Raw genomic sequence first — 21,878 nt, 5'->3', positions numbered from 1 at the left:
GCTTGGTCCTAAAATCGGCTGGCTCAGGGATTTGTAAACTGGGCGGGAGGCAAGTTTTTGGGGCCCCTCCTTCCCTTCTTTTCCCGTTGTCCTCGAGACTGTTTACAACAGACTGGAGCCCTGGTTACAGGAGAGGAACCCAAGCGTCCGGGCTGAGCGTCCTCGTCACGGCTTCCAGGAAGCCCCCCCCCCCCCCGCCCTAGCGAGTGAGTCACGGGCGAGCGGGAGGCCGCAACCGTGCCACAGCAGCCCAGGGCCCGCCCAGCTCACGGGACCAGCCCAGGAAGGCCCCTTGGCCCCAGAAAGCGCTGCACCAGGGATTCCCCTCCACCCCGGGCTCCGATGAAGCAAACCAGTGAGAAGCCTGGCAGAATCTCCCCACCTCAATACAAGTGCGCAACGCACCGTACAAGAACTTCCCAGCATTGTAATTACACTCCTAGCAATGATAACCTCCGTACCCAAACACACTTTTTCACTGGCGATATCCTTGAAGAAACACTTTTTTTAAAACTTGGGTGTGGCGGCGGGGCATACCTCTAATCCTAACACTACTTGGGTGGTGGGGACCAGAAGATCCCGAGTTCCAGGCCAGCCAGGAGGTCCTGCTGAAAAACAAAAACCTTACAGATCTGGTGGAGAATGATCCTCGAGAGAATTTAAACTTTAGTTAAGACTGCTTACATTACAAGAGACCCATTCAACGTTGAAGGTGCCCAGTCCCTCCCCCAACCCCCTTTCAATAGAGGCGAGCTTCCTCCCTAATTCCTTGAGTTTTCGGGAACGAAGACTCTTAATAATTGAAAGGGCAACTGGGGAAAGGGGCCCTGTCCAGCCTCATTGGTTCTGCGCCTGGAGGTTTTAGTTTTTGTTTCAGCTTTGCTTTTTATCTTTCTGTAACCCACTTCCTCTTTACCTTTGTTCCCCAACACCCTCTCCCTACCATCTCTCCAGCCTCTACATACGTCCTCTTTGTTTTCTTTTCTGTAATAGGGATTGAAGTCAAGGAGTGCCCAGAAACCGCTCTAGCACCGAGCCTTCTTTTTATTCCCGCCCCCACCTCAGTAGTTTCTCGCTTTTTAGAAATAGGACCTGGACCTCGATCAATAGCTAGGACTGGCACTGAATGTCTGCTCTTGTTTCCTCTACCCCTGAAGTGTCCTGATAACAGCCGTGTGCCACTGCTCCCAGGGGGGGAGGGAAGGGGTTTGTTTTGAAACAGGGTTTTTCTCTGCTTTGCCCAGGCAATCCTGGAACTCACTGGGTCAACCAGGCTGACCTTGAACTCCAGAGACCCGCCTGCCTTGGCCTCCGGGTGTGCTGGGATTAAACTGGTTTTAAAGGTGTGTGCTACTATCGCTGGGCCCTTTTTACTTTTTGTTGTTTGTTTGTTTGTTTTCGAGACAAGGTTTCTGAGTAGCCCTGGCTGTCCTGGCACTAGCTCTGTATACGACTGGCCTCAAACTCAAGAGATCCGCCTGTCTCTGCCACCCAAGTGATGGGATTAAAGGAGTGCGCCACTACTGCCCGGCTCACCCTTTTTACTTTTTAAGACGAAGGTCTCACTAAGTCACCCAAGCTGACCGAGAATTCATTTTCCACTCTGTAATCCAGCCAGGCCTTGAATTTTACTAGTCTCCTGCCTCAGCCTCCCTGAGTGGCTGGAACCACAGTCCTAAACCAGCTGGCCTAACTTGCGTGCGTCTCTCACTCTGTCTCTTTGTTTTTCTCTCGGCTTCTGGCAATCTCTGTCTCTTCCAGTTTGTCTCTCCCCGCCCCCGTCTGTCTCACACGCACACGCCCTCTTCTCAGTCTCTGCCCTTGTCAATTGTCCCTGGAGCCCTGCCCCCACTTCTGCCCCAGTTCCCTTCCCGACTGTCTTCAACCTCTGAAAACTACTCAGACGCCCCACTACCATCACCACCAGCCAGTCTTAGAAACACCCCACTACCTCCTGAGAGGGGCTGGGGTTGCCCGCCAGCCAAGTTCAGGCACATTCAGCAAAAGAACCAGCAGAGGGGCGGAAGGGGCCTAGAACCCGGAGGGCGGGGCTACGCCGCGGGGGCGCGTCCGGGAAGCTCCCTTGGCCACGCCCAGGAGAAAGCTCTATAAAAGGCGAAAGCTCTCGCTGCGGACCACAGCCAGACTTTTGCGGCCCGACTGTCGGTCTCCTCTCCATGGCCATTCGCGCCACTATGGATCTCTCTGCCATCTATGAGGTGAGTATACGCTAGACGGCATGCCCGGGTCCCCGGCACCCCAAACTTAGGCCGTGGACTCCCGCCTTCCCTCTCAGACCAGCCCTAACTGGCTGGAGGTAGAAAGGGAGCCCATAAGCCCGGCGCCTCGGTCCGGATACCGACGGGCCCCCGGGGACGGAAAGCTGGCGCACTGCTGTCATTGGCGCGGGGCGGAAGCAACCCCACACCTGCCTGGTTCCTTTTGCTGTCTCTGGCGCGGTTTGGCGCCCTAGGGGGTGTAAGGTTGTGGGGGGGGGGAAGTTGACTCGGTCATAGTTCTAGAGAGATCTGGCCTGGGTCGGCTTTGGCCGGTTCCTCAAGTTGTGAAACTGGAGCGACTATGGGCGGTCATATCCGGGGAGGTCTAAAGGCCCAAAATTGGGGACCAGGGGTGTGCTCTGGTTTGGGGGGTCCCATCTCTTGTTCCGTCGGGGACACTGGGCTTCCTAAATCCTTCTGGATTAGCTTCAGCCGTGTTGAAACACTCAAATCAGGTTCTCCCTGGAGTTTGTGTGATCCGGGTGGGGCTCAGGCCGAGAACCCACAAACCGGAATGGCAAGCTTGTGAAGCTCTTTACAACTGGGGCGGGGCGTCGTCACCTTACCTTTTCTGGTGGCCTAACCAACCACCCTATTCCTCTCTCAGAGCCTCCTGTCGCTGAACCCTGACCTTTCATCCGACCACGGAGGGACTGAGTCCCCAGCACTTTGGAGCATAAACTCGTCAGACTCCGTCCCATCTGGGGTCACTTCGCGCCTGACTGGCCGCTCCACCAGCCTGGTGGAGGGCCGAAGCTGTGGTTGGGTACCCCCACCCCCTGGTTTTGCACCCTTGGCTCCCCGCCCGGGCCCTGAACTGTCACCCTCACCTACTTCGCCTACTGCAACTCCCACCACCTCTTCTCGATACAAGACTGAGCTCTGTCGGACCTACTCAGAGAGCGGGCGTTGTCGATATGGGGCTAAGTGCCAGTTTGCCCACGGCCTGGGTGAATTGCGCCAGGCCAATCGCCATCCCAAGTACAAAACGGAACTCTGCCACAAGTTCTACCTCCAGGGCCGTTGTCCCTATGGCTCTCGATGCCACTTCATCCACAACCCCAACGAGGACCTGGCTGCTCCGGGCCAGCCCCACGTGCTTCGCCAAAGCATCAGCTTCTCAGGCTTGCCCTCAGGCCGCAGAACCTCACCACCACCACCTGGCTTTCCTGACCCTTCCCTGTCCTCATGCTCCTTCTCGCCCTCCAGCTCCCCACCACCACCTGGGGACCTTCCGCTTTCCCCCTCTGCCTTCTCTGCTGCCCCCGGGACCCCTGTGACTCGACGAGAGCCTATTCCAGCCTGTTGCCCCTCCTGCCGAAGGTCTACCCCTAGCACCATCTGGGGGCCCTTGGGTGGCCTGGCTCGGAGCCCGTCTGCACACTCCCTGGGATCCGATCCCGATGATTATGCCAGCAGCGGCAGCAGCCTGGGTGGGTCAGACTCACCCGTCTTTGAGACTGGGGTGTTTGGGCCGCCCCCTGCACCCCCAAGGCGTCTCCCCATCTTCAATCGCATCTCCGTCTCTGAGTGAAAAATGTGCCTACCCAGTAGGGATCAGCTAGATCTCAAGGAGGGTGGCGCTTATTGCTGTGGGGACCTAGGGAGACTTCTAAGTTAGTAAGAGCCTCCCTGACATTCCAAAAAGCATTAACCCCTCCCCTGGTGCTGTGCTGGGGCAGGTCCCTAGTTCGCAAGTTCAGTGTTTAGGTGGATTGCTTCCTAGGATCCCTAAGATGTAGCATATTTGAGGGACACAGCTGGTCTTGGGTTGTTTCTGAGAGAGGCGCTCGCGTGTGGCCCAGGCTGTCCTTGAACTCTAGAAAATCCTTAGCTTCCCAGTTGTGGAGTTATCTACGTGTGCACCAGCCCCTCCCCAACTCTGGTTTCCTGGAATCTGAAAGTGCTGTGAAGAGCTGGCTCCCACAACCCCATCCCAGTTTTTACTAGACCCCCGGGGTTCCACGTTCAGTGTCTGTCTGGTGGTTGAATCCTCCCCTGAGGGAGACTCCTGGTGCTCAAATTTCCCTCCGAAAGCAAATAGCCAAAGCCATTGCCAAATCCCTTACCCCAACCAGTGGGCCCTTTATTTATGACTTTATTTATTGTAATAAGATTTTATAGTATTTATATATATTGGGTCGTCTATTTCGTTTCCCTTTTTGTAATATTAAAATGGATACTGTATAAAGTATAATATATTAAGTAATATATTGTTACCTTACAGGTCTATTTTTGTGGATTTTTTGAATTTTTAAATAAAATCTTGAGTGTGAACTGAGATGGAGTTTGTTTTTTGTCTGCTTTTTTGCTACGGCCTAAAGCCATGGGATGGTACACATGGGATAGTACATAAACTGACCTCCACACTTGATACGGAGATGTGCTGCCTGGTGGCGCTTACCTGGCAGGAAATGACGTTACCAGCTCGGTTGTTCACCTGAGGGGGCGTGGTGAGATGAGGTCACCCACTAGGAACAAGGAGAGCTAGTTCTCCCGGCGTTGGGGGCGCTCCAGGCCTGTCCCTCCGGCTCTTGACCCAGCTCAGGCAGGGACTGGATGTTTCCGTCCCCACGGGGCCAAGGGTGGAGGGCGGGGCGGGGCGGGGCGGGGAGGACGGAATGTGCCGGAACGCGAGCCGGGGTGGCCCGGGGCAGGGGGTCACCCCGAAGCCGGGTTCTAGGAGACCCTGCACCCGGCGGAGAGAGCGGGGGTGGACTTCAAATTCTTGACAGAGGACTTGTTTTTTTAGTTTAGTTTTTTGTTTTGAAACAAAGTCGATTCTAGCTAAAGCTGGCCTGGAACTCTCGGCAACCTCCTACCTCAGCCTCTGAAATGCTAAGATAACAAGCGCAAGCCACCACGCCCGGCTTTATTTTTTAACTTATAGCGTGTATATGTGTGAGCGCTCGTGCGCGAACTAGTGTGGAGGTCGCGACACAACCTACAGGAATCCGTTCTCTTCCACAAAGTGGGTCCCGGGAATAGAACCAGATCTTCCAGCTTGGCAGCAAGCGCCTTTACATGCTGAGCCCTCTTACCCGCCTCTTCATGGAATTTATTTATTTATGCCGGAAAAGAAGGGAAGCCTGGGTCTCCTTCTGAACCCCGAGCGGCCTGTAACTCTTGGTAAACCTCCTGCCTTAACCTCATGAATGTTTAGAACTGTAGACATGCTCCCTCCGGGTTTGGGATAGGGGTTTTAAAGAAGTGCGAGGATTCCAGACTCTATTTTACGACTCTCGGGTTCCGGGACTTGACAAATTGGGAGTGCAAACACTGTTGGGGTCGCGGCCCTCTAGCATCTGCAGACCCCAGAATCTTTGGTCCGATCGCAATAGGGCATTTCCGGAGCTTCGTCTGCTTCGGCTCGCAGGGCGCATGGGTAGGGCAGCCGCGTCCACCGACCATACAAGGCAAGAGACCGCGGCGATGGCCAGCCCTAGCTGGGCGGGCCGCGCCCGGAAGCTGCCCGCGTCAGGGCCTGCGCTCAGCCCCTCCTTTTTCCTCCGCCCCCCACCACCACCTCAGCCTCCACCCCCTCATTCCTCTTTTCTTTCTTCTTCTCCCTAACTCCTCCCACCTACTGTTATGCTCCTCCCTATTTTCACTTCGTCTCTCAGACCCTAAGACTTTGTTAGACTTGCTTTTCAGACAGGCTCACGCAGTAGCAATGTCTGCTAGGCCTTCTGCTTCCGAGTTGCTCCCCTCTCCGTTCTTTTATCCTTCCTCCGCTAACCGTACCCTTAACCTCGCTCTTCTCTCCCCAAGCCCTGCCTGTCTTTCACTCCATTCTACTGAGATTTAGTCTTCTATTCCAGGAAATGCCTCCCTTGTGGGAAAGTCTCAGGCCCTGGTATGTGGAACAGGGTTGGAAGAGGGAAACAGAAACTCCAAGACCCAGAGGCGTCAGAAAGGTCAAGGGAATGAGTTCAAGCAGTGCCGGACATTTGAGAGAGACGGATGGATGGACACTAGAAGAACCACATAGCTACCGCCCCTGGCACTCGTCTCTCCCCTACCCACAGCCCCCCAAAAATAACAGCCTCTTGTTCTTAACAGACACTTTGGTCTGAGGATGTAGCAGAGTGCCTGCTTAGCGTCTGCAAAGCCTCCTTGGGCACTAGGCGTGCTGGCAGTGTACTTAGTTGTGTGCAGGGAAAGCACTCCTATGCTTAAAATAAAAACGATTTGTTTTGAGACAGGGTCTCTATGTGTAGCCTTGGCTGTCCTGGAACTCTGTAGACCAGGCTGGCCTCGAACTCACTGAGATCCTCCTGAATGTTGGGATTAAAGGGACGGGCTCCTACCGCCCGGAAAAACAAATATTTTTTAAAAGAACATGACACAAGCCCATTCTTTAGACAGTCAGATCTGTCTTGGACACCCCGCCCCCATCTACAATTCACTCCAGCTCCCAGAGCCCCTCATCGAAAGCTACCTTGCTCCTGCCCAGATCTCAAAGTAACTGCTCTTTGTGCTCCACCCCCACCCCTAGCCTTAGCTGCTTTCCCCTAGGAGAGCAGGGAAGTTTGTTACAACACCGGAGTCAAATCACCACGAGTCAAAGTCCTAGAGCCTCACCACAACCTGGATCCGCGTCTTTCGCACGCGCGCACGAGCCGGACGCGCGCTCACACAAACACACCTCTCTCCTTGCACTGGTCTTCAGTCCTAGGGTGTTAGCGGGAACTTCTCCCTAGTGTTCCCTCGGCTCATTCCCCTCCTCCAGGTGTCTGTTTAAAGATCTTTCCTGGGGCTGTAGAGATGGATCAACCTAAGAATACTGCTCAGAGAGGGGATCTGGTTTGATTCCCTGCAACACATGGCTCACAACCCTCTGTAACTCAAGTTCAGGGGAATCCACCACTCCCTCTCCCGTCTCCTGGGGCACCTAGTATGCAACATGGTGCAAACATGCAAACAAAACACCCATACACATAAAACAAAACTAGGAGCCAAGCACTGGTGGTGCATGCCTTTAATCTCAGTACTCAGGGGCAGGTAGATCTCTTGAGTTCAAGTTCCAGGACAGCCAAGGCTACACAAAGAAACCCTGTCTCAAGAAACAAAAACAAAATCAAAACAAAAGGATCACTGACTACTGTCCACGTCCCTACTCCATTTGCTCCATATTTATCACTACTTAATCTAAAAATATACTCACACTCGCAGATGGTGATGGAGACAGGAGTTTGAGGCCACTTTGGGCAACATGCTAAAAGTCAAAATATGTACTTAATTCATAGATTTGTAGCAATCTCTTTGGTAAAAAGTCAAGTCTTCAGGGACAGAAAGAACAGTACCTAATGAGTGTTCAGTATGTATTTTAAAATTTGATTTAGAAACCTGAAAAAGAAATATACGAAAAGAGGCAAAACCTGTTCTAACCATCGCTAGGACCTGAGATTTAGATTCCAAACGATGCCCAGGCCATCTAATGAGGGGCTATATTGCCCCCTGGTGACCAAAATGGAAACTGCACCTTTGGGGCTGTTCCAATCAACCATTGCAAAAAATTCACAAGGAAATAATGTTCACTCTTCAAAAATGTTGTACGTTCCGAGCATAGCGGCGCACACCTTTAATTCCAGCACTCGGGAGAGGCAGAAGCAAGCGGATCTCTTGTAAGTTCGAGGCCTGCCCTAGTTACATGGTGAGCTCCTTTGTCAAACGAGCCGTTTGACTGATTTACAAAATGTGGAGACTACTGAAACTGATGCGAGAACACCCGGATAAAAGGGAAGAAAATTGTGCTCCAGGTGAGGATCGAACTCACAACCTCGGCATTGCTCCGCCTGCACTGTCATATAAGTACCGCGCGCTAACCGATTGCGCCACTGGAGCTCCGGCCGCACCCTCGCGCCACTAAGTCCTTCAGTCAGTCGTAGTCGCGCGACTTTGCTGGACAGCTCCACCCAACATTGCATATGCAATATAAAGCCTTCCGATCGACCAATAAGAACAAGAGAGCGCAACCATTCCGGACTCTCACGCCTAGCCGGCCCATGCTGTAAAAGGTAAAAGTCCTCCCGGTCCCTGGAATGTGGGCGGTGGCCTGCCGTTGGGCCCGCCTACTCGCGAATATTCAGAGTAGGGGGCGGGGGTTTTAACCCTTTGAGGGAGGGCGTGCCGGAAGGCAGCCCCTCCCCCCAGCGGGCGGGAACAGGATGTGAGCCTGAGCGGCGGCAAGGGGGAGGGGAAGCCTCGGGCGGCCGCCCCCCGCCCCACATCTGGGACCTGATTCTCCCCGCCCCAGATGCGGCGCTGCCGCCGCCCCCGAAGCCCCGGGGCAACTATCCTGGAGCCCAAGACGTCCAGCGTGTAGGACCCGGGCGTCCGGGATCTCTATCCCGGTCTTTAGAGAGACCCGCAAGTTCAGGCTCCCGCGCCGGACCGGCACCTCTGATGCCCAGCGCCTCTTGAAGGAGCCACGGGTCCCGGACATCAGCTCTGAGGCTGGAGGCCCGTCCATGCACCCGGCTTGAAGACCGTAGGATCCGTGGCCGCGCACTCCCCCCTCCCCCCCCCCCGCACCTAGGGTTCTAACTCTTGAGTCCAAGACCTTCTCCTGGAGCCACTTGGAGACCGGACCTCGCTCCTCGACTTAGGGCTGCAGCATCCATCACTTCCAAGAGACAGAGGAGTTTGCGAGTCCTTGCGCTCCCTCCGGAGGTGACTTCATCCCTGCCCCTAGGGTACTGGAAACTCTGGAATCCCGGGCCCCCTACCATACACAGCCCTACCTAGAAGACTCAGAAATTTGTGTTCCCAGCGCCCCCGTCTGAGACTCGAGTCGAGGGTTGCAGCATCTTACACTTAGAACACCGAGACTTCGGACTCTGGATCCCAACTCTCCCCGGATTCTGGAGTCTGAGACCCCCAAGTTCACGGCCCTGAATCCGGGCTGTGAGCCTCCTCCGGGACCGCGCGTTACGGTCCAGACGCGCCGGACTCCCGACCCCGGGGCCCGCAGCTCCCCGGGAGGTGAGGGGAAGCGAGGGGCCCGGGGCTGGGGGAGGGGGGCGGCGCCGAGGCGGAACAATGAGGGGGCGTGCCGGCGGGGGGTAGCGGAGGCGTCGGCGGGAATCGGGGGCTGGAACCGCACAGGGGACGCTCGGACGGTGGGGACCGCAGTCGGGGTGCCGAGGGACCAGTTGGAGCTGGGTAGAGGGCCCGGGGCCAGCGCACAGTCCTGGGCGGGGTAGGGAGCCGTCTGCAGGACCCTGGCATCCGGTCCCCCAGCCTCCGCCCTCCCCTGGGACCCCGCGGCCTCTCCCGCCCACGGTTTTTCCCAGCCCTGCCCCTCGCCCTCAGCTTCAGCCTGAGCCTGAGAGTTCCCAGGATCCCTGAGCCCGGGGGGAGGGGGGACGCCCAGACAGATGGGACTTGCAGACTCGGGCACTTTTGCTGTCTTCGCTCTTTGTCTCTACTTTTCGGTCTTTAGCTTGTTTTCTCGGTCTCTTCTTTCTGTCACTTTGTATCTCCGTGGTGCTCTTCCTTGGATTTTATATAAACTTTCTGCACCCTTATCAGTGAGTTGAAGCGGCAGCAAGGCTAGTGAAATCCAGTTCCCAAGAAGTGGGTCTCTTTGTAGGTCCGAGTTGTGCCACTCAGCCATGCCCGAGGGAGCCCGGGGACTCAGCCCGTCCAAACCCAGCCTTAGGCTCGGGTGTGGCCACCAAGGTGAAGCTTGCGACTGCGCAGCTGTGAGCGATACTTCGACAGGTGAGCAGTCCCGACAGGTGGAGCCTGTGGGCATTCGTCCCTTCCTACAGGACACAGGACACTGAGCATCCCTTAGTGCCTGAGCAGTGCCGCCAACAACCGTGACCAAGACAGCGCAGCGCAGCGCAGCGCAGCCCTGTTGCTACGGAGGAGACGGATAAGCTGAGAATTCAGGAGAAAGGAGCTGGACACAAAGAATTGTTCTTCTGCATGCAGGGACTAAATAGTATGTGCAGAGGCCTAAGGCTGCACCTCGAAGTAATTGGACAAAGTTGAGTGTGAAGGGGTGGGAGCAGTAAAGAGATGTGTCATGGAAAGGGAACTGGGTGAAGGGACCAGCCATAGCTGTGGATCTGAGGAATTTGAATATAAAGGGGGCTGTGCTTGTGGGAGTGGCAAGGTCAGTGGGACAGACTCGTAATCAATAACTGTGGTTGATGGAGGAGGTGAATTAAAGCAATAGAGGCCCAAGGCCCAAAGGGGAAGGACTCTGGTATAGGATCAAACTGGACAGATTAGGACAGTGGAACAAGACCTATGGGAACTGTCAGCTGAGTGTGAGGAAGTGTGGGAGCCATAGAAACATGTGACCTGACCTCTTGCTCCCTACCTTAGCAGCCCCGGCAGCCCCCACCATGGCTTCCCCGAGGGGTTCCGGCAGCTCCACCTCCCTGAGCACTGTGGGCTCTGAGGGGGACCCATCACCAACCTGCTCAGCCTCCAGACCAGAGCCCTTGCCAGAGCCCCCCATACGTCTGCACCTGTTGCCCGTGGGAATCCAGGACTCGGTGAAACCCTCAAGGCTGGAGCGAGTGGCCAAGGAGATCGTGGAGACAGAACGGGCATATGTCCGGGACCTTCGCAGCATTGTGGAGGTGAGGTGGGCGGGTACCTGAAGACACTGGGGCCCCAGGCCAAGCCCTTGGCCTCTGTAACCCCTCTCATCCCCACAGGACTACCTGGGTCCCCTGATGGACGGCAGGGCCCTGGGGCTGAGCATGGAGCAGGTGGGCACGCTGTTTGCCAACATCGAGGACATCTATGAGTTTAGCAGGTCAGGGACACGGGTGGGGACCACGAGGGAACTGACTGCTGTGGCAGGGGAGGGGCTGTGTCCTAACATTAACCTGAGTGCCTCATAGTGGCCCTATGAAGGCTGGCGTGTGAGGTGTGGTGACACCGAGCAATAAGGCTGATGGGGACAGTTGAGGACTGAAGGTGGGGAAGGCGTGGAACCACACAGATGCCGTTTGTTCAGTTGGGATCTCAGACCTGAGTCAGGTCATGTGGGGCCTGGGTGCCTAGAATTTTCCCATATTTAGCACTGCGATTCCCTGGGCATGGGGCACCTTCAGCCCTGGCCAAACCCAGTTGGCTGCTCACCCTCGTGAAGGGACACTGGAGCCTGAGAGTAACATGTCAGAATCACAGGAAAAGCTTTGGCGGTTTGTTTTATCACTTGAGACCCACAGGGTCACCTGTAATTAGACTGGCTTGGAACTTGCTGTGTAACTGAAGGCAACCTTAACTCGTTTCCCTGCCCCTACCTCCCAAGTGCCGGAATTATAGGCATGCACCGCCACACCCATCTAGTCCTGGGTATTTTTTCAAATAGGGTCTCCTGGTGTGGTTCGAGCTGTCCTCAAAATTGAGCTCTTCCTGTCTCAGCCTCCTGGGGATGAGATTATGGTGTGCCTGGCTTGTAGCAGAGTAACAGAGGCTTTTGTTTTTAATTTAAAGACTGAAGATTGAACCCTGGACCTTGGACATCCTGGGCAAGCTCTGTATTGCTGAGCTGTGTCTTCAGCTTTTCTCTCTTTTCTTTTCTTTCCTTTTGTTTGTTCATTTGTTTTGTTTTGAGACAAGAGTCTCACTAAGTAGTCCATACCAACCGTAAACTCTTTTTTTCTTTTTCTTTCTTTTCTTTTTGTTTTTTGAGATAACATTTCTCTGTGTAACAGCCATAGCTGTCCTGGAACTTGCTCTGTAGACCAGATTGGCCTCGAACTCCCAGAGATCCAAGAGCTAGGATTAAAGGCCTGCGCCACCAGTGCCTGGCTGGCCTTGGACTCTTGGTCCTCCTTCCTTGCTTCCCAAGCAACTCAGGTGACAGTCTAGTGCCACCATTCCCTGGCTTACAATCGAATTTTAAGATTATCTTTTTGGGAATTCCCAACACCCTCTTTCCCAGGGCTGTGCTGTCACTCCTTAGGTTGCGACATGCCAGCTATGACAGGGTTATCAGGCTGAAGACTGAAGCCTTGCGGAGACAGAATGAGTGGGGCAGGCGTCTCCTGTAGCCATCTTACTCAGGATCCTTTCCAGCGGTCTCTTGAACTCCTGAGTCTGTGGGATAAGGAGGCAGGCGGTTCTTTACTTTTCCCCTCTCACCCCCTCCCCCCGCAGTGAGCTGCTGGAAGACTTGGAGAGCAGCAACAGTGCAGGGGGCATCGCGGAGTGCTTTGTGCAAAGGGTGAGCATGAGCCAGCGATTGAGTGCAGCCCAAGGCCAGGGGACGGTTGGGCTGGCTAAGCTTCCTGGGGGCCATGGGAAGATCAGTGATGCTGACTCCTGTGTCCCCACAGAGCGAGGATTTTGACATCTACACATTGTACTGCATGAACTACCCTAGGTGAGGCAGAGGGAGTCCCTGCTTGGCCCCGGGCCATGCCCATGAGCTAGTGTGCCAGCCTCTACCCTCTAACCCACCCAGAGCCCAGGTGCCACCCCTGCCAGACCTCGATAGTCACTGACCTCTTAACTGCCCTGACCTGATGACCCCTTGAGCCCTGGCCACTCGCCCACCCCTCCCAGACCTGCCTTCTGGAGCACTAGCTGCCACTGATTCGTCCTTGTGCCTCCAGCTCCCTGGCCCTGCTCCGAGAGTTGTCGCTGTCTCCGCCAGCCACTCTGTGGCTACAGGAACGTCAGGCCCAGCTCCGTCACTCCCTGCCTCTGCAGAGCTTCTTGCTGAAGCCTGTTCAGCGCATCCTGAAGTACCATCTGTTGCTGCAGGTCAGCTGTGGCCCCTGGCGCCAGGCTTGTGGAGAGGGGCATGATTGCGTCCAGCAGCCACCCGTTCTCATCTTTCCTTCTCTTTCCCCCCACCAATGTACTCCAACGGATGACTGGCAGGAACTGGGCAAACACTGGGCAGAGGGCCCAGACACCGGAGGTCGAGAGATGGTAGAAGAAGCTATTGTGTCCATGACCGCAGTGGCCTGGTACATCAATGACATGAAGCGCAAGCAGGAGCATGCAGCACGCCTTCAGGTGGCCCCAGGGTGGGCTGGGCCAACTTGACTGGGGACAGAGCTGGGGGACAGTCTTGGCAGCATCCCTGTCACTAACACCTTTGTTTTGGCCCATATGTGTGCGCCGCCAACCCCGGCCTGTCTCTGTGCTTGGTGTGGTCCTGACAGGAAGTGCAGCGGCGACTAGGTGGCTGGACTGGCCCCGAGCTCAGTGCCTTTGGAGAACTGGTGCTGGAAGGCACCTTCCGTGGAGGCGGCGGGGGAGGCCCTCGGCTGCGAGGGGGCGAACGTCTGCTCTTCCTGTTCTCCCGGATGCTGCTTGTGGCCAAACGTCGGGGGCCTGAATACACCTACAAGGGCCACATTTTTGTGAGTATGGGGTGGCGTCCGACGCAGACACAACTAAAATACCTTCAATATATCTTCACCTGAATACCCTGTAGGGACAGCCTGGCTTCCACGGACGTATTTAGCTGGGCCCAGTGGCATTAGACTTATGATTCCAGTTACTGGGGAAACTGAGTCAGGGAGATCAAAAGTTCAAGGCTAGCCTGAGCTACAGAGAAGGCTCTAGACCAGTCTGGGAAACTTGATGAAATTCTGTATCAAAAAGTAAAGGCTAGGCCAGGTGGTGGTGGCACATGCCTTCAATCCCAGCACTGAGGAGGCAAAGGCAGGTGGATCTCTGTGAATTCAAGACCAGCCACGGCTACACAGAGAAACCCTGTCTCTAAAAACCAAAGGGTGAATGGGAGGAGGGGAGGAAGTGGAAATTTTGGATGGAAAAAAAAATACAAGAAATAAATGAATAAAACCAAAAGGGAGGGGGGAAAAGGCTAAAAACTGGAAGTGGTAGCTCACACCTGAAAACAGAGCACTTGGGGGACGGAAACAAAGCTGCTGCAAGTTTGAGGCCAGCCAGACCTGTAAGGTGGCCCAAGGCCAGTGTAGGCTACACAGTGAAATCCTATTTCAAAAGCAGATCCCGGCGCAGGCACAGTGATCTGTGTCAGTTCTAGGCTAGCTGGGACTATTGGGTGAACGAGACCCTGTCGCATAACCAAAAGCCAAAAAGGCCACAGTGACCACGGGCAGGTAGCTACGTGGCTCGGAGTAAAGCTACCACAGAGCTGTCCTCTGACCTCCAGGGGCCCTTGGTGGTGTGTGCCCCTGCACCCTCAACTATTAAGTGTAAGATGAATGAAAGTGCAAGGGTCGGAGAGATAGCTCTTACAAAGGATCCACATTTGATCCCAGCGTTCACACCAGGCTGCTCCAAACCACCCGAACTCCAGGGGCGGAGGAGCCTAACTCTGGCTTCCACAGGCTCAGGAGCTAGTGTGCACGTGGCACACCCCCGCAGACATAGAGTTTGTTTTTGAAACATAATCTCTCTCTCATCTCACTAAGTAGCTTTAGGTGGTCTCAAACTCACAGAAACCTGCTTGCCTCTGCCTCTCCAGTGCTGGGATAAACAGCAAAAGGATTTTTAGTTGGGAAGAAAGCAAAAGCAGGGAATCCGACCTCCAGAATGAAGGCCAGGTTGAATCATGTGGCAATGGCCCACTTTTTTTTTTTAATTTTGTGTGTGTGTGTGTGAGTGTGTGTGTGTGTGTGTGTGTGTGAGAGAGAGAGAGAGAGAGAGAGAGAGAGAGAGAACAAGAGGACGGCTCTCATAATTCAGTTATGTCTTGTCACCTTGTAGAATGTGGGGATTAAACTCAGATCTTAAGACTGGAACAGAAACACTTCTGTCCCCACTGTGCCTTCTCTCCAGTCTTTATAGTCTAGCTGCCTGGAGCTTACTGTGCATGCCTTGCTGACTTCACACTTGCTTTAATTCTCCAGCCTCAGGCTGCCAAGTTCTGTGATTACAGGTGTGTGCCTTCGTGTCCAGCCAGCATTTTCCTTGAATTAAAAACCAGGGGGAACTAGCCGGGCGGTGGTGGCGCACGTCTTTAAACCCAGCCCTTGGGAGGAGGAGGCAGGTAGATCTCTGTGAGCTTGAGGCCAGCCTGGTCTACAAAAGCTAGCTCCAGGACAGGCTCCAAACCTGTCTCGAAAAACAAAACCAGCTTGAGCTACATAGTGAAACTCCAACATTTTAAAATGCGGGAGTAAGTCCAGAGGGTGTCTTCAGGAAGGTAGAAGGGAGTCTGGTAAGGGAGTAAGGGGAGTTCAGTCTGGTGGGGTGTGAGGCAAAACAGCCCATGAGGCGCTGCTTTCTAGGATATCAGAACCCTGGTATTTTCTGAACGTTATCTAGTGCCGGGAGGGTCTTGGCACCTCACTATCTCTGTTTCTCCCTCAGTGCTGTAACCTGAGTGTCACTGAGACGCCTCGGGACCCCTTAGGATTTAAGGTGTCGGATCTGACCATCCCCAAGCACAGACACCTGCTCCAGGTATGCAGAAGGTGGGCTGGGCCAATACCTACCCCTGCCTTAGCTCAGAGCCCAGATCCCTGACCTCCACCAACCTTACCCCCAGGCCAAGAACCAAGAAGAGAAACGGCTGTGGATCCACTGTCTCCAGCGACTCTTCTTTGAGAATCACCCGGCTTCCATCCCTGCCAAGGTATAGACCTGCCACAGCAAGCGGCATAGGGCCCAGTTTCCGTGGCAGACTCAAATAATGTGGGTGGGGGCGCTTGCCACCTTGATGGCCAACCTGAGAATTATCCGTCGTTGGCCTGGTGTTAGAAGCGGTTGTTCATTCCTGGGAATGGTTGTGCTCAGGGCCTGCTCTCCGGACCCTGTCTCTCGAACACCCACCTCCCTGTCTTTCAGGCAAAGCAAGTTCTTTTGGAAAACAGCCTGCACTGTGAGTCAGGGGCCTGGGCTGTGGTCCTGTGTGGTCCTAAAAGAGGAGATGCTTCCGAGAAAGTAGACAGTCCTTCAACTCTCCCCCGCAGGTGCTCCAAAAAGCAAATCTTTCCCAGAGCCCCCAAAGTCCCCACTGGACTCTCCCCGCCCTTGGGATGCTCGAAGTTTCACCCCTGGCAGAAGAAACCCAGGTAACAGATAGAATGTGGGTTTGGGTCACTGGGCCCCAAGGCTGAAGGGCTGGGCTGACGTGGACTCTGACCATCTATCCCACAGCTCCGTCTCCGGGACTCTCTGGCAGCCGTCGTGGACGCAGGAAGTCTGGTGAGTACTCACCCCTTCAAGGGGACCCAGGGACCCAAGGGCCTGGCCTCCTGATACCCTGTGTCCCTCCCCCAGAGCCAGCAAAGGAATCTTATGTCATTCTTCCCCAGAACGGTTAGTGACTGGTTGTCTGTCTGTGAGTCTGTCCTTGCCTCTCTCCAGGGATGCCTCGGGGTAGATAGAGAGGGAGGAGGGGTCAGCTGGTCGGTTACAGGGAATAATCTACTTCCGTGTCTCTTTTCTGTTTTTTATTTCTCCATCCCCAGAGAAGCCTCAAGTCAAGGTAAGAAATGAGAAATGCCCTGAGTCAGAAAGACCTGGGGACACAGCTACATTGGTTCTGTGCTTACCCAGCATGCTCTAGGTTAGAGCCCTTAGCAGCACGTAAAATTAGATGTGATGGCACAAGGTCATCCTTGACTATTGGCAAAAGTTTTGGTCTAGCCTGGACTACACGAGACTCAGAGAGGGGGCAAGAGCCTTAAGCCAGGTGTCCTGGCAAATGACTACAATTTAGGCTACACTGGAAACTGAAGAGGATCAAATGTTTGAGCCAGCATAGGCGAGTTATCTGTCTCAAAATAAAAAATGGCTTGCAGGTCAGGTGTGATGTTTCATGTCTTTAATCCCAGCTGGAGGCAAAAGCAGGCAGACGTCTATGAGTTCAAGGCTAGCTTAGTCTACATACTGAGTTTTAGACCAGCTTAGGCTACATAGTGAGACTCTATCTCTCAGAAAAGGGGGGGGGGTCGTTTTGGGGGAATAACATTGAGTGGTCAAGTTTCTGGTATGCATGAGTCTCCATCCTCTATACCTCATTTCAAAAGGGGGCAGGGGGGCGGTGATGGCAGCCAGGCGGTGGTGGCGCATGCCTTTAATCCCAGCACTTGGGAGGCAGAGGCAGGTGGATCTCTGTGAGTTCGAGGCCAGCCTGGTCTACAGAGTGAGTGCCAGGCCAGCCTCTAAAGCTACAGAGAGAAATCCTACCTCAAAAAAACAAAAGGGGGATGTGGTGGTGAAGCCCAAACTGCCTGTGGTGGGAAGGCAAGAAAATTAGAAATTCAAGGCCAGCCTGGGCCACAAGGCCCTGTTCAGAGGTAGAATACGGTGGGGATCAGGATCCTTGAATTCCCCCATGTACAAGAGGAGGGACTGGGAATTTGGGGAACAGAGCACTCTTGGCTCTTGCTTTGCACCCCTCTCCTCCTTACAGCATGCTGGCAGTGAAGGGGAGCTCCATCCCCCATCTGAGTTGCAGCCACCCCTGTCTGTTTCTGGTCTCCCTGAAGACCTGGAGGATGCTGGGCCTCCCACATTGGAACCATCAGGGACCTCCATCACTGAGGAAATTCTAGAGTTGCTTAACCAGAGAGGCCTCAGGGACCCAGGGGTGAGCTGAAGCGGCCATCATAGCAGCCCTGAAGCGCTGGCCTTGGGCAGACAGAGAACACAGCCCAGGGCAGTCCACCACCCCATCCCTCTGATGTCTTGACTTTCTTTGTGTGCCCACTACAGCCAGCTACCCACGACATTCCCAACTTCCCCCGAGACTCCAGGGTGCCAGTTGAAAGTGAACCCCTCCCATTCCAAGCCTTGCCCAGCCGAGAGTCTTCAGAAGAGGAGGAGGAGGAGGAAGAGCTAGAGGCAGATGAACGGGAGCCATCCCCACTCCATGTCTTAGAGGGGCTGGAAGGTTCCAGTCCAGCTGAAATTCCCTGCATGCCCAGCCTTACCAAGATTCCCAATGACACGCCCAGCCTTCCAGAAATTCCCGAGGTTCCCTGCCTTCCGAGCCTCTCTGACATCCCTGGTGTTTTTGAGATGCCATGCCTTTCACCCATGTCCAGTGTCCCTGACATTCCCAGCTTGGCCAGCAGCCCCTCCTTTCCCTGTGGCTCCTGGCTCCCTGGACCCCTGCAGGAGTCTGCCCAGCCTCTGGCCACCAGGAGGGAACTGCTGACTGAGAGCAGTCCAGGAAGACGGGGCGAGCCACCCTCAGAAAGCAGAGTGGAGCAGGAAGAAGATGCAGAAGGCATGTCATTTCCAGCTGTGCAGACCCAGGGTGGCACCCAAGTCCAAGGATTCCCAGGGGAACTGGAATATCGCTCTTGTTCAGAAATCCGAAGCGCCTGGCAAGCGCTGGAGCAGGGGCAGCTGGCCCGGCCTGGCTTCCCAGAACCGCTGCTGATCCTGGAGGACTCTGATCTCAGTGGAGGCAGCACCAGCGGGAAGGCAGGAATGCCACATTCTGAGCGCTCAGCATCCAGGGTGCGAGAGCTAGCTCGGCTCTACAGTGAGCGGATTCAGCAGATGCAGCGAGCCGAGACGAGGGCATCCACCAATGCACCCCGCCGCCGACCTCGAGTCCTGGCCCAACCTCAGCCATCCCCCTGCCCACCCCAGGAGGAGGCTGAGCCAGGTGACTTAAACGTTTTCTTCTGTGGTCCTAGGGCCTGGAGCCTCTACCACTGAGCCACACTTCAGCCCCTCACTGGGAGATTCTAGGCAGGGGCTCTACCACTGAGAAAGACTCCACCCCCTCCCTGGGGGATTCTAGGCAGGGGCTCTACCACTGAGCCACACCCCAGCCCCTCCCTGGGGGATTCTAGGCAGGGGCTCCACCACTGAGCCACACCCCAGCCCCTCCCTGGGGGATTCTAGGCAGGGGCTCTACCACTGAGCCACCCTCCCAGTCCCTCATTGGGGATTCTAGGTAAGGGTTCTCCGGCTGAGCTGCATCCTTAGCTCCTGATCCTCTTTTCTTTGTACACAGGGCCCCTGCCTGCTTTTGGACATGTGCTTGTATGTGAACTGGCCTTCCCACTGAACTGTGCCCAGGAGTCTGTCCCTCTGGGCCCTGCTGCTCTGGTTCAAGCTGCCACACCTTTGTCTGATCAAGGAGCTCACCTGGACGGCCAGAGTCTAAATGTTTCGGATTTGCCCGAGCAAGACCATCTAGGCAGCTGCATTCCACCTGTCCCTTTACCTGGGCAAAGTGACTTCGAGAGCATCCAGGTTCCATCCACATCCCCTTTGCCCAAGCAAGAAGATCCTCCAGCTGTCCAGGTACCAGCTGCCTCCACTTTGCCTGATCAGAGTCAGGTTCCAGCTGCTGCCCCTTCAACAGAACATAGAAACTATATGGAAATCCAGGTGCCGTCCACCAGTACCTGCCTTCCTGGGCAAGAGTGTCACACAGAACTCCAAATGCAAACCACTGTGGCCTTGCCTAACCAGGGAGCTTGTGCTAGCGTCATGATTTTAGCCACCCCCGTCTTGCCCAAGCAAGAAGGTCACGAAGACAGCCAGCACTCAGACAGTGCCCCAGGAAGCGAGCAGAGAGAGGTCAGCATTGATCAGGGCCCAGTTGCCGTCGGTGGCCAAGCTGTCAGCCCTTTACCAATGTGCACAAGCAGCCCTGACCATCAGATCCCGGTCACCATCTCCCGGCCATTGCCACCTGACCTCCCAGATTTCGAGGGTCCTGGCGCCTTACCTCTCCCTGCACAGGGAGGTCCTCCGGACTGCTGCATCCCATGCAGCCCGCTGCCGTCTTTGTCTCAAGACACTGAGACGCCGGCTGCCATACCCATGTCCCAGCCCCAAGTCCTTACAGACATCAGGGCAGAAGCTCCCCAGTTGTTCCCCAGGCAGGAGGGAGCTCCAGATTCTCTGGGTCCAGAGTCCAGCCTCATAGACACACCACCTCCCGGACTCTCACCTTCTCCACTGGGCCAGCAGAACCCCACAGATGGCCATGTTTCAGCTGCCACACATTTCACCGAACAAGGATGCTCTCAGGACCTTCAAGGCCCGGTTCAGACCATTGTGGAGTTATCTAAACCAAGAGGCCATTTGGTCTCTCCTGTTGCCACGTCAGAGTCTTCAGACTCGACCCCACTGCAAAGCCTCCCACTCTCCACTCGCCAGCTCCTGGGCCCCAGTGCAGCTGCCCTCTCAAGGTACCTGGCAGCTTCATACATCAGCCAGAGCCTGGCTCGGCGTCAGGGACCTGGCGGAGACAGCCTGGTAGCCTCCCAGGGTCCCTGGTCCTCCTCTGCCCCCACATCACGGGCACCTTCACCACCACCTCAACCCCAGCCCCCAGCCCCTCCAGCCAGGAGGCTCAGCTATGCCACCACAGTTAGTATCCAGGTAGGTGGTGGTGGGCGTCTACGTCCAGCCAAAGCCCAGGTTCGGCTGAACCACCCTGCTCTCTTGGCAGCCCCCAACCCAGGAGCCTGTGGGCCTTCCCAAGGCCCAGGGGGCTCCTGATGCCCCTTCTCATATGTAAGCCTGGACGTCCTAAGCTTCAAGAACTTTCACCGGGTGCCACCCACCCGGAGTCAGGACACGGGTCTGGAAATGGCTGCAGCTTTCCAGGCCCTGGGATCTGTGTTTATAGATGACCCTTCTGAGATCATGGTTATTTTGTTAATTAACTTTATGAAATGCTGTGTGTTTTGCCATTCTTGAAGTAGTGGGAGATGTAAAACATGATGAATGGGAAGGGCTGATGTGGCCCAAGTGTGAAAACTCGTAAGAACATTTGGGGTATCTCAGGGTGGGTGTGTAGCTCAGTTGGTAGAGTTCTTGCTTAGAACGCAGAGCCCTAATTTCAGTTCCTAGCACTACCTAATCTGGGTGTGCTGGTGCATACCTGTACTCCATGGAGAGGGAGGGCCAGATGTGGCTATCCTTCACTACATAGTAAGTTCAAAACCAGCCTGAGCTACATTAGACCTTGTCTCAAAAAGAACCCAAGAAAAGGCAAAAATGGGGAGTCTCAAGATCTTTGGGGATCATTAGAAACCTTAAGAACTGGGTTGTAGTTTTGAGGCATTATTCAATAATTCGTCCGAGAAAGCCAGTCCTGCTCAAACTGGGCATGCATGATAGTGCTCACCTCTGGTCACAGCTGCTTGGAAATTGAAATGAGGACCCCATGAGCCCAGGAGTTTGGGGGACAACCTGGGCTACAAGGGCAAAAACTCTCCTCTGGGTAGCCCCCTTGAAATCATTCCCTCAGCTGCCATTAGGTGCCTTGCGTCTCTGCCCCTGCGGTGTGTCCATTTTCCCAGCTAGTTTCTTACCCATTGATGTTTATCCTGTTCTTCCTTCCATCCACTTCCATTCATCATCCTACCTCCAGCTCAGTTCCACTCTTGCATCCGAACACCTCCATATCCACCTCTCCGTGTCCGCTCACCGTTTGCCCGCCCGTCCTCCCAGCTGTCTATCTGCCCATCAATCATCCAAACACCTCCCCATCAGCACCACCTCTGTCCTCTGCCATCTCTCCTTGATGGGGTTCTTCTAGGTACCATAAATCCTCGGGCCCTATCCATGCTGACACCAGGGAAGATCAAGTTGGGAGTGTAGGAGCTCTGTCCCTCATTTGGTTTCCCTGGAAACGCCCAGGCCCCATTTCCCCATGAATATCCTGATTATTATTTCCAACAGCCCCAC

At 55.0% G+C, this 21,878-nt stretch overlaps 2 protein-coding genes and 1 non-coding gene across 10 annotated transcripts; 2 read left to right on the top strand and 1 right to left on the bottom strand.

The window, feature by feature from the left end:
- The first annotated feature begins 2,102 nt into the window (after nt 1-2,102).
- Nucleotides 2,103-4,560, top strand: Zfp36 (ZFP36 ring finger protein). Its single transcript, XM_038339651.2, has 2 exons — nt 2,103-2,219; nt 2,887-4,560. The coding sequence occupies exons 1-2, from the start codon at nt 2,178-2,180 to the stop codon at nt 3,811-3,813; spliced, it is 969 nt and encodes a 322-aa protein (XP_038195579.1). The 5' UTR covers nt 2,103-2,177; the 3' UTR covers nt 3,814-4,560.
- A 3,473-nt stretch (nt 4,561-8,033) lies between these two features.
- On the bottom strand, nt 8,034-8,126 carry Trnai-uau. The gene is given in 2 exon segments: nt 8,034-8,069; nt 8,089-8,126. It is a non-coding gene; the product is annotated as a tRNA-Ile (tRNA).
- Nucleotides 8,127-8,476: 350 nt separating this feature from the next.
- Nucleotides 8,477-20,866, top strand: Plekhg2 (pleckstrin homology and RhoGEF domain containing G2). Of its 8 annotated transcripts, none has more exons than XM_038340604.2 (19): nt 8,477-9,266; nt 9,877-10,007; nt 10,626-10,882; nt 10,961-11,061; nt 12,414-12,480; nt 12,593-12,639; nt 12,872-13,022; nt 13,143-13,280; nt 13,430-13,630; nt 15,573-15,665; nt 15,751-15,837; nt 16,050-16,083; nt 16,175-16,276; nt 16,362-16,409; nt 16,485-16,523; nt 16,676-16,692; nt 17,623-17,799; nt 17,925-18,828; nt 19,183-20,866. In XM_038340604.2, exons 2-19 carry the CDS (start codon nt 9,899-9,901, stop codon nt 20,682-20,684), a joined length of 4,074 nt encoding a protein of 1,357 aa, XP_038196532.1. In that variant the 5' UTR covers nt 8,477-9,266; nt 9,877-9,898; the 3' UTR covers nt 20,685-20,866. The 8 variants fall into 8 exon arrangements, with proteins under 8 accessions (XP_038196532.1, XP_038196531.1, XP_038196529.1 ...); XM_038340603.2 differs by having other exon boundaries at nt 10,623-10,882; XM_038340601.2 differs by having other exon boundaries at nt 16,362-16,523.
- Nucleotides 20,867-21,878: the final 1,012 nt, after the last annotated feature.

The sequence above is a fragment of the Arvicola amphibius genome, chromosome 8 (assembly GCF_903992535.2).
Source record: "Arvicola amphibius chromosome 8, mArvAmp1.2, whole genome shotgun sequence".
In the NCBI taxonomy this organism is placed as follows: Eukaryota; Metazoa; Chordata; class Mammalia; order Rodentia; family Cricetidae; genus Arvicola; species Arvicola amphibius.
This window is presented reverse-complemented; position numbering and strand designations above follow the sequence as displayed.

What these genes read in the sequence shown, in the direction of transcription:
- Zfp36 (XM_038339651.2), top strand. Translation starts at nt 2,178, where the DNA reads ATGGCCATTCGCGCCACTATGGATCTCTCTGCCATCTATGAG. An exon ending in ATCTCTCTGCCATCTATGAG is followed by an intron (nt 2,220 to 2,886) that starts GTGAGTATACGC and finishes TTCCTCTCTCAG; the next exon opens with AGCCTCCTGTCGCTGAACCC.
- Plekhg2 (XM_038340600.2), top strand. Translation starts at nt 9,899, where the DNA reads ATGCCCGAGGGAGCCCGGGGACTCAGCCCGTCCAAACCCAGCCTTAGG. An exon ending in AGTACCATCTGTTGCTGCAG is followed by an intron (nt 13,023 to 13,142) that starts GTCAGCTGTGGC and finishes GATGACTGGCAG; the next exon opens with GAACTGGGCAAACACTGGGC. An exon ending in CGGCTTCCATCCCTGCCAAG is followed by an intron (nt 15,838 to 16,049) that starts GTATAGACCTGC and finishes CCTGTCTTTCAG; the next exon opens with GCAAAGCAAGTTCTTTTGGA.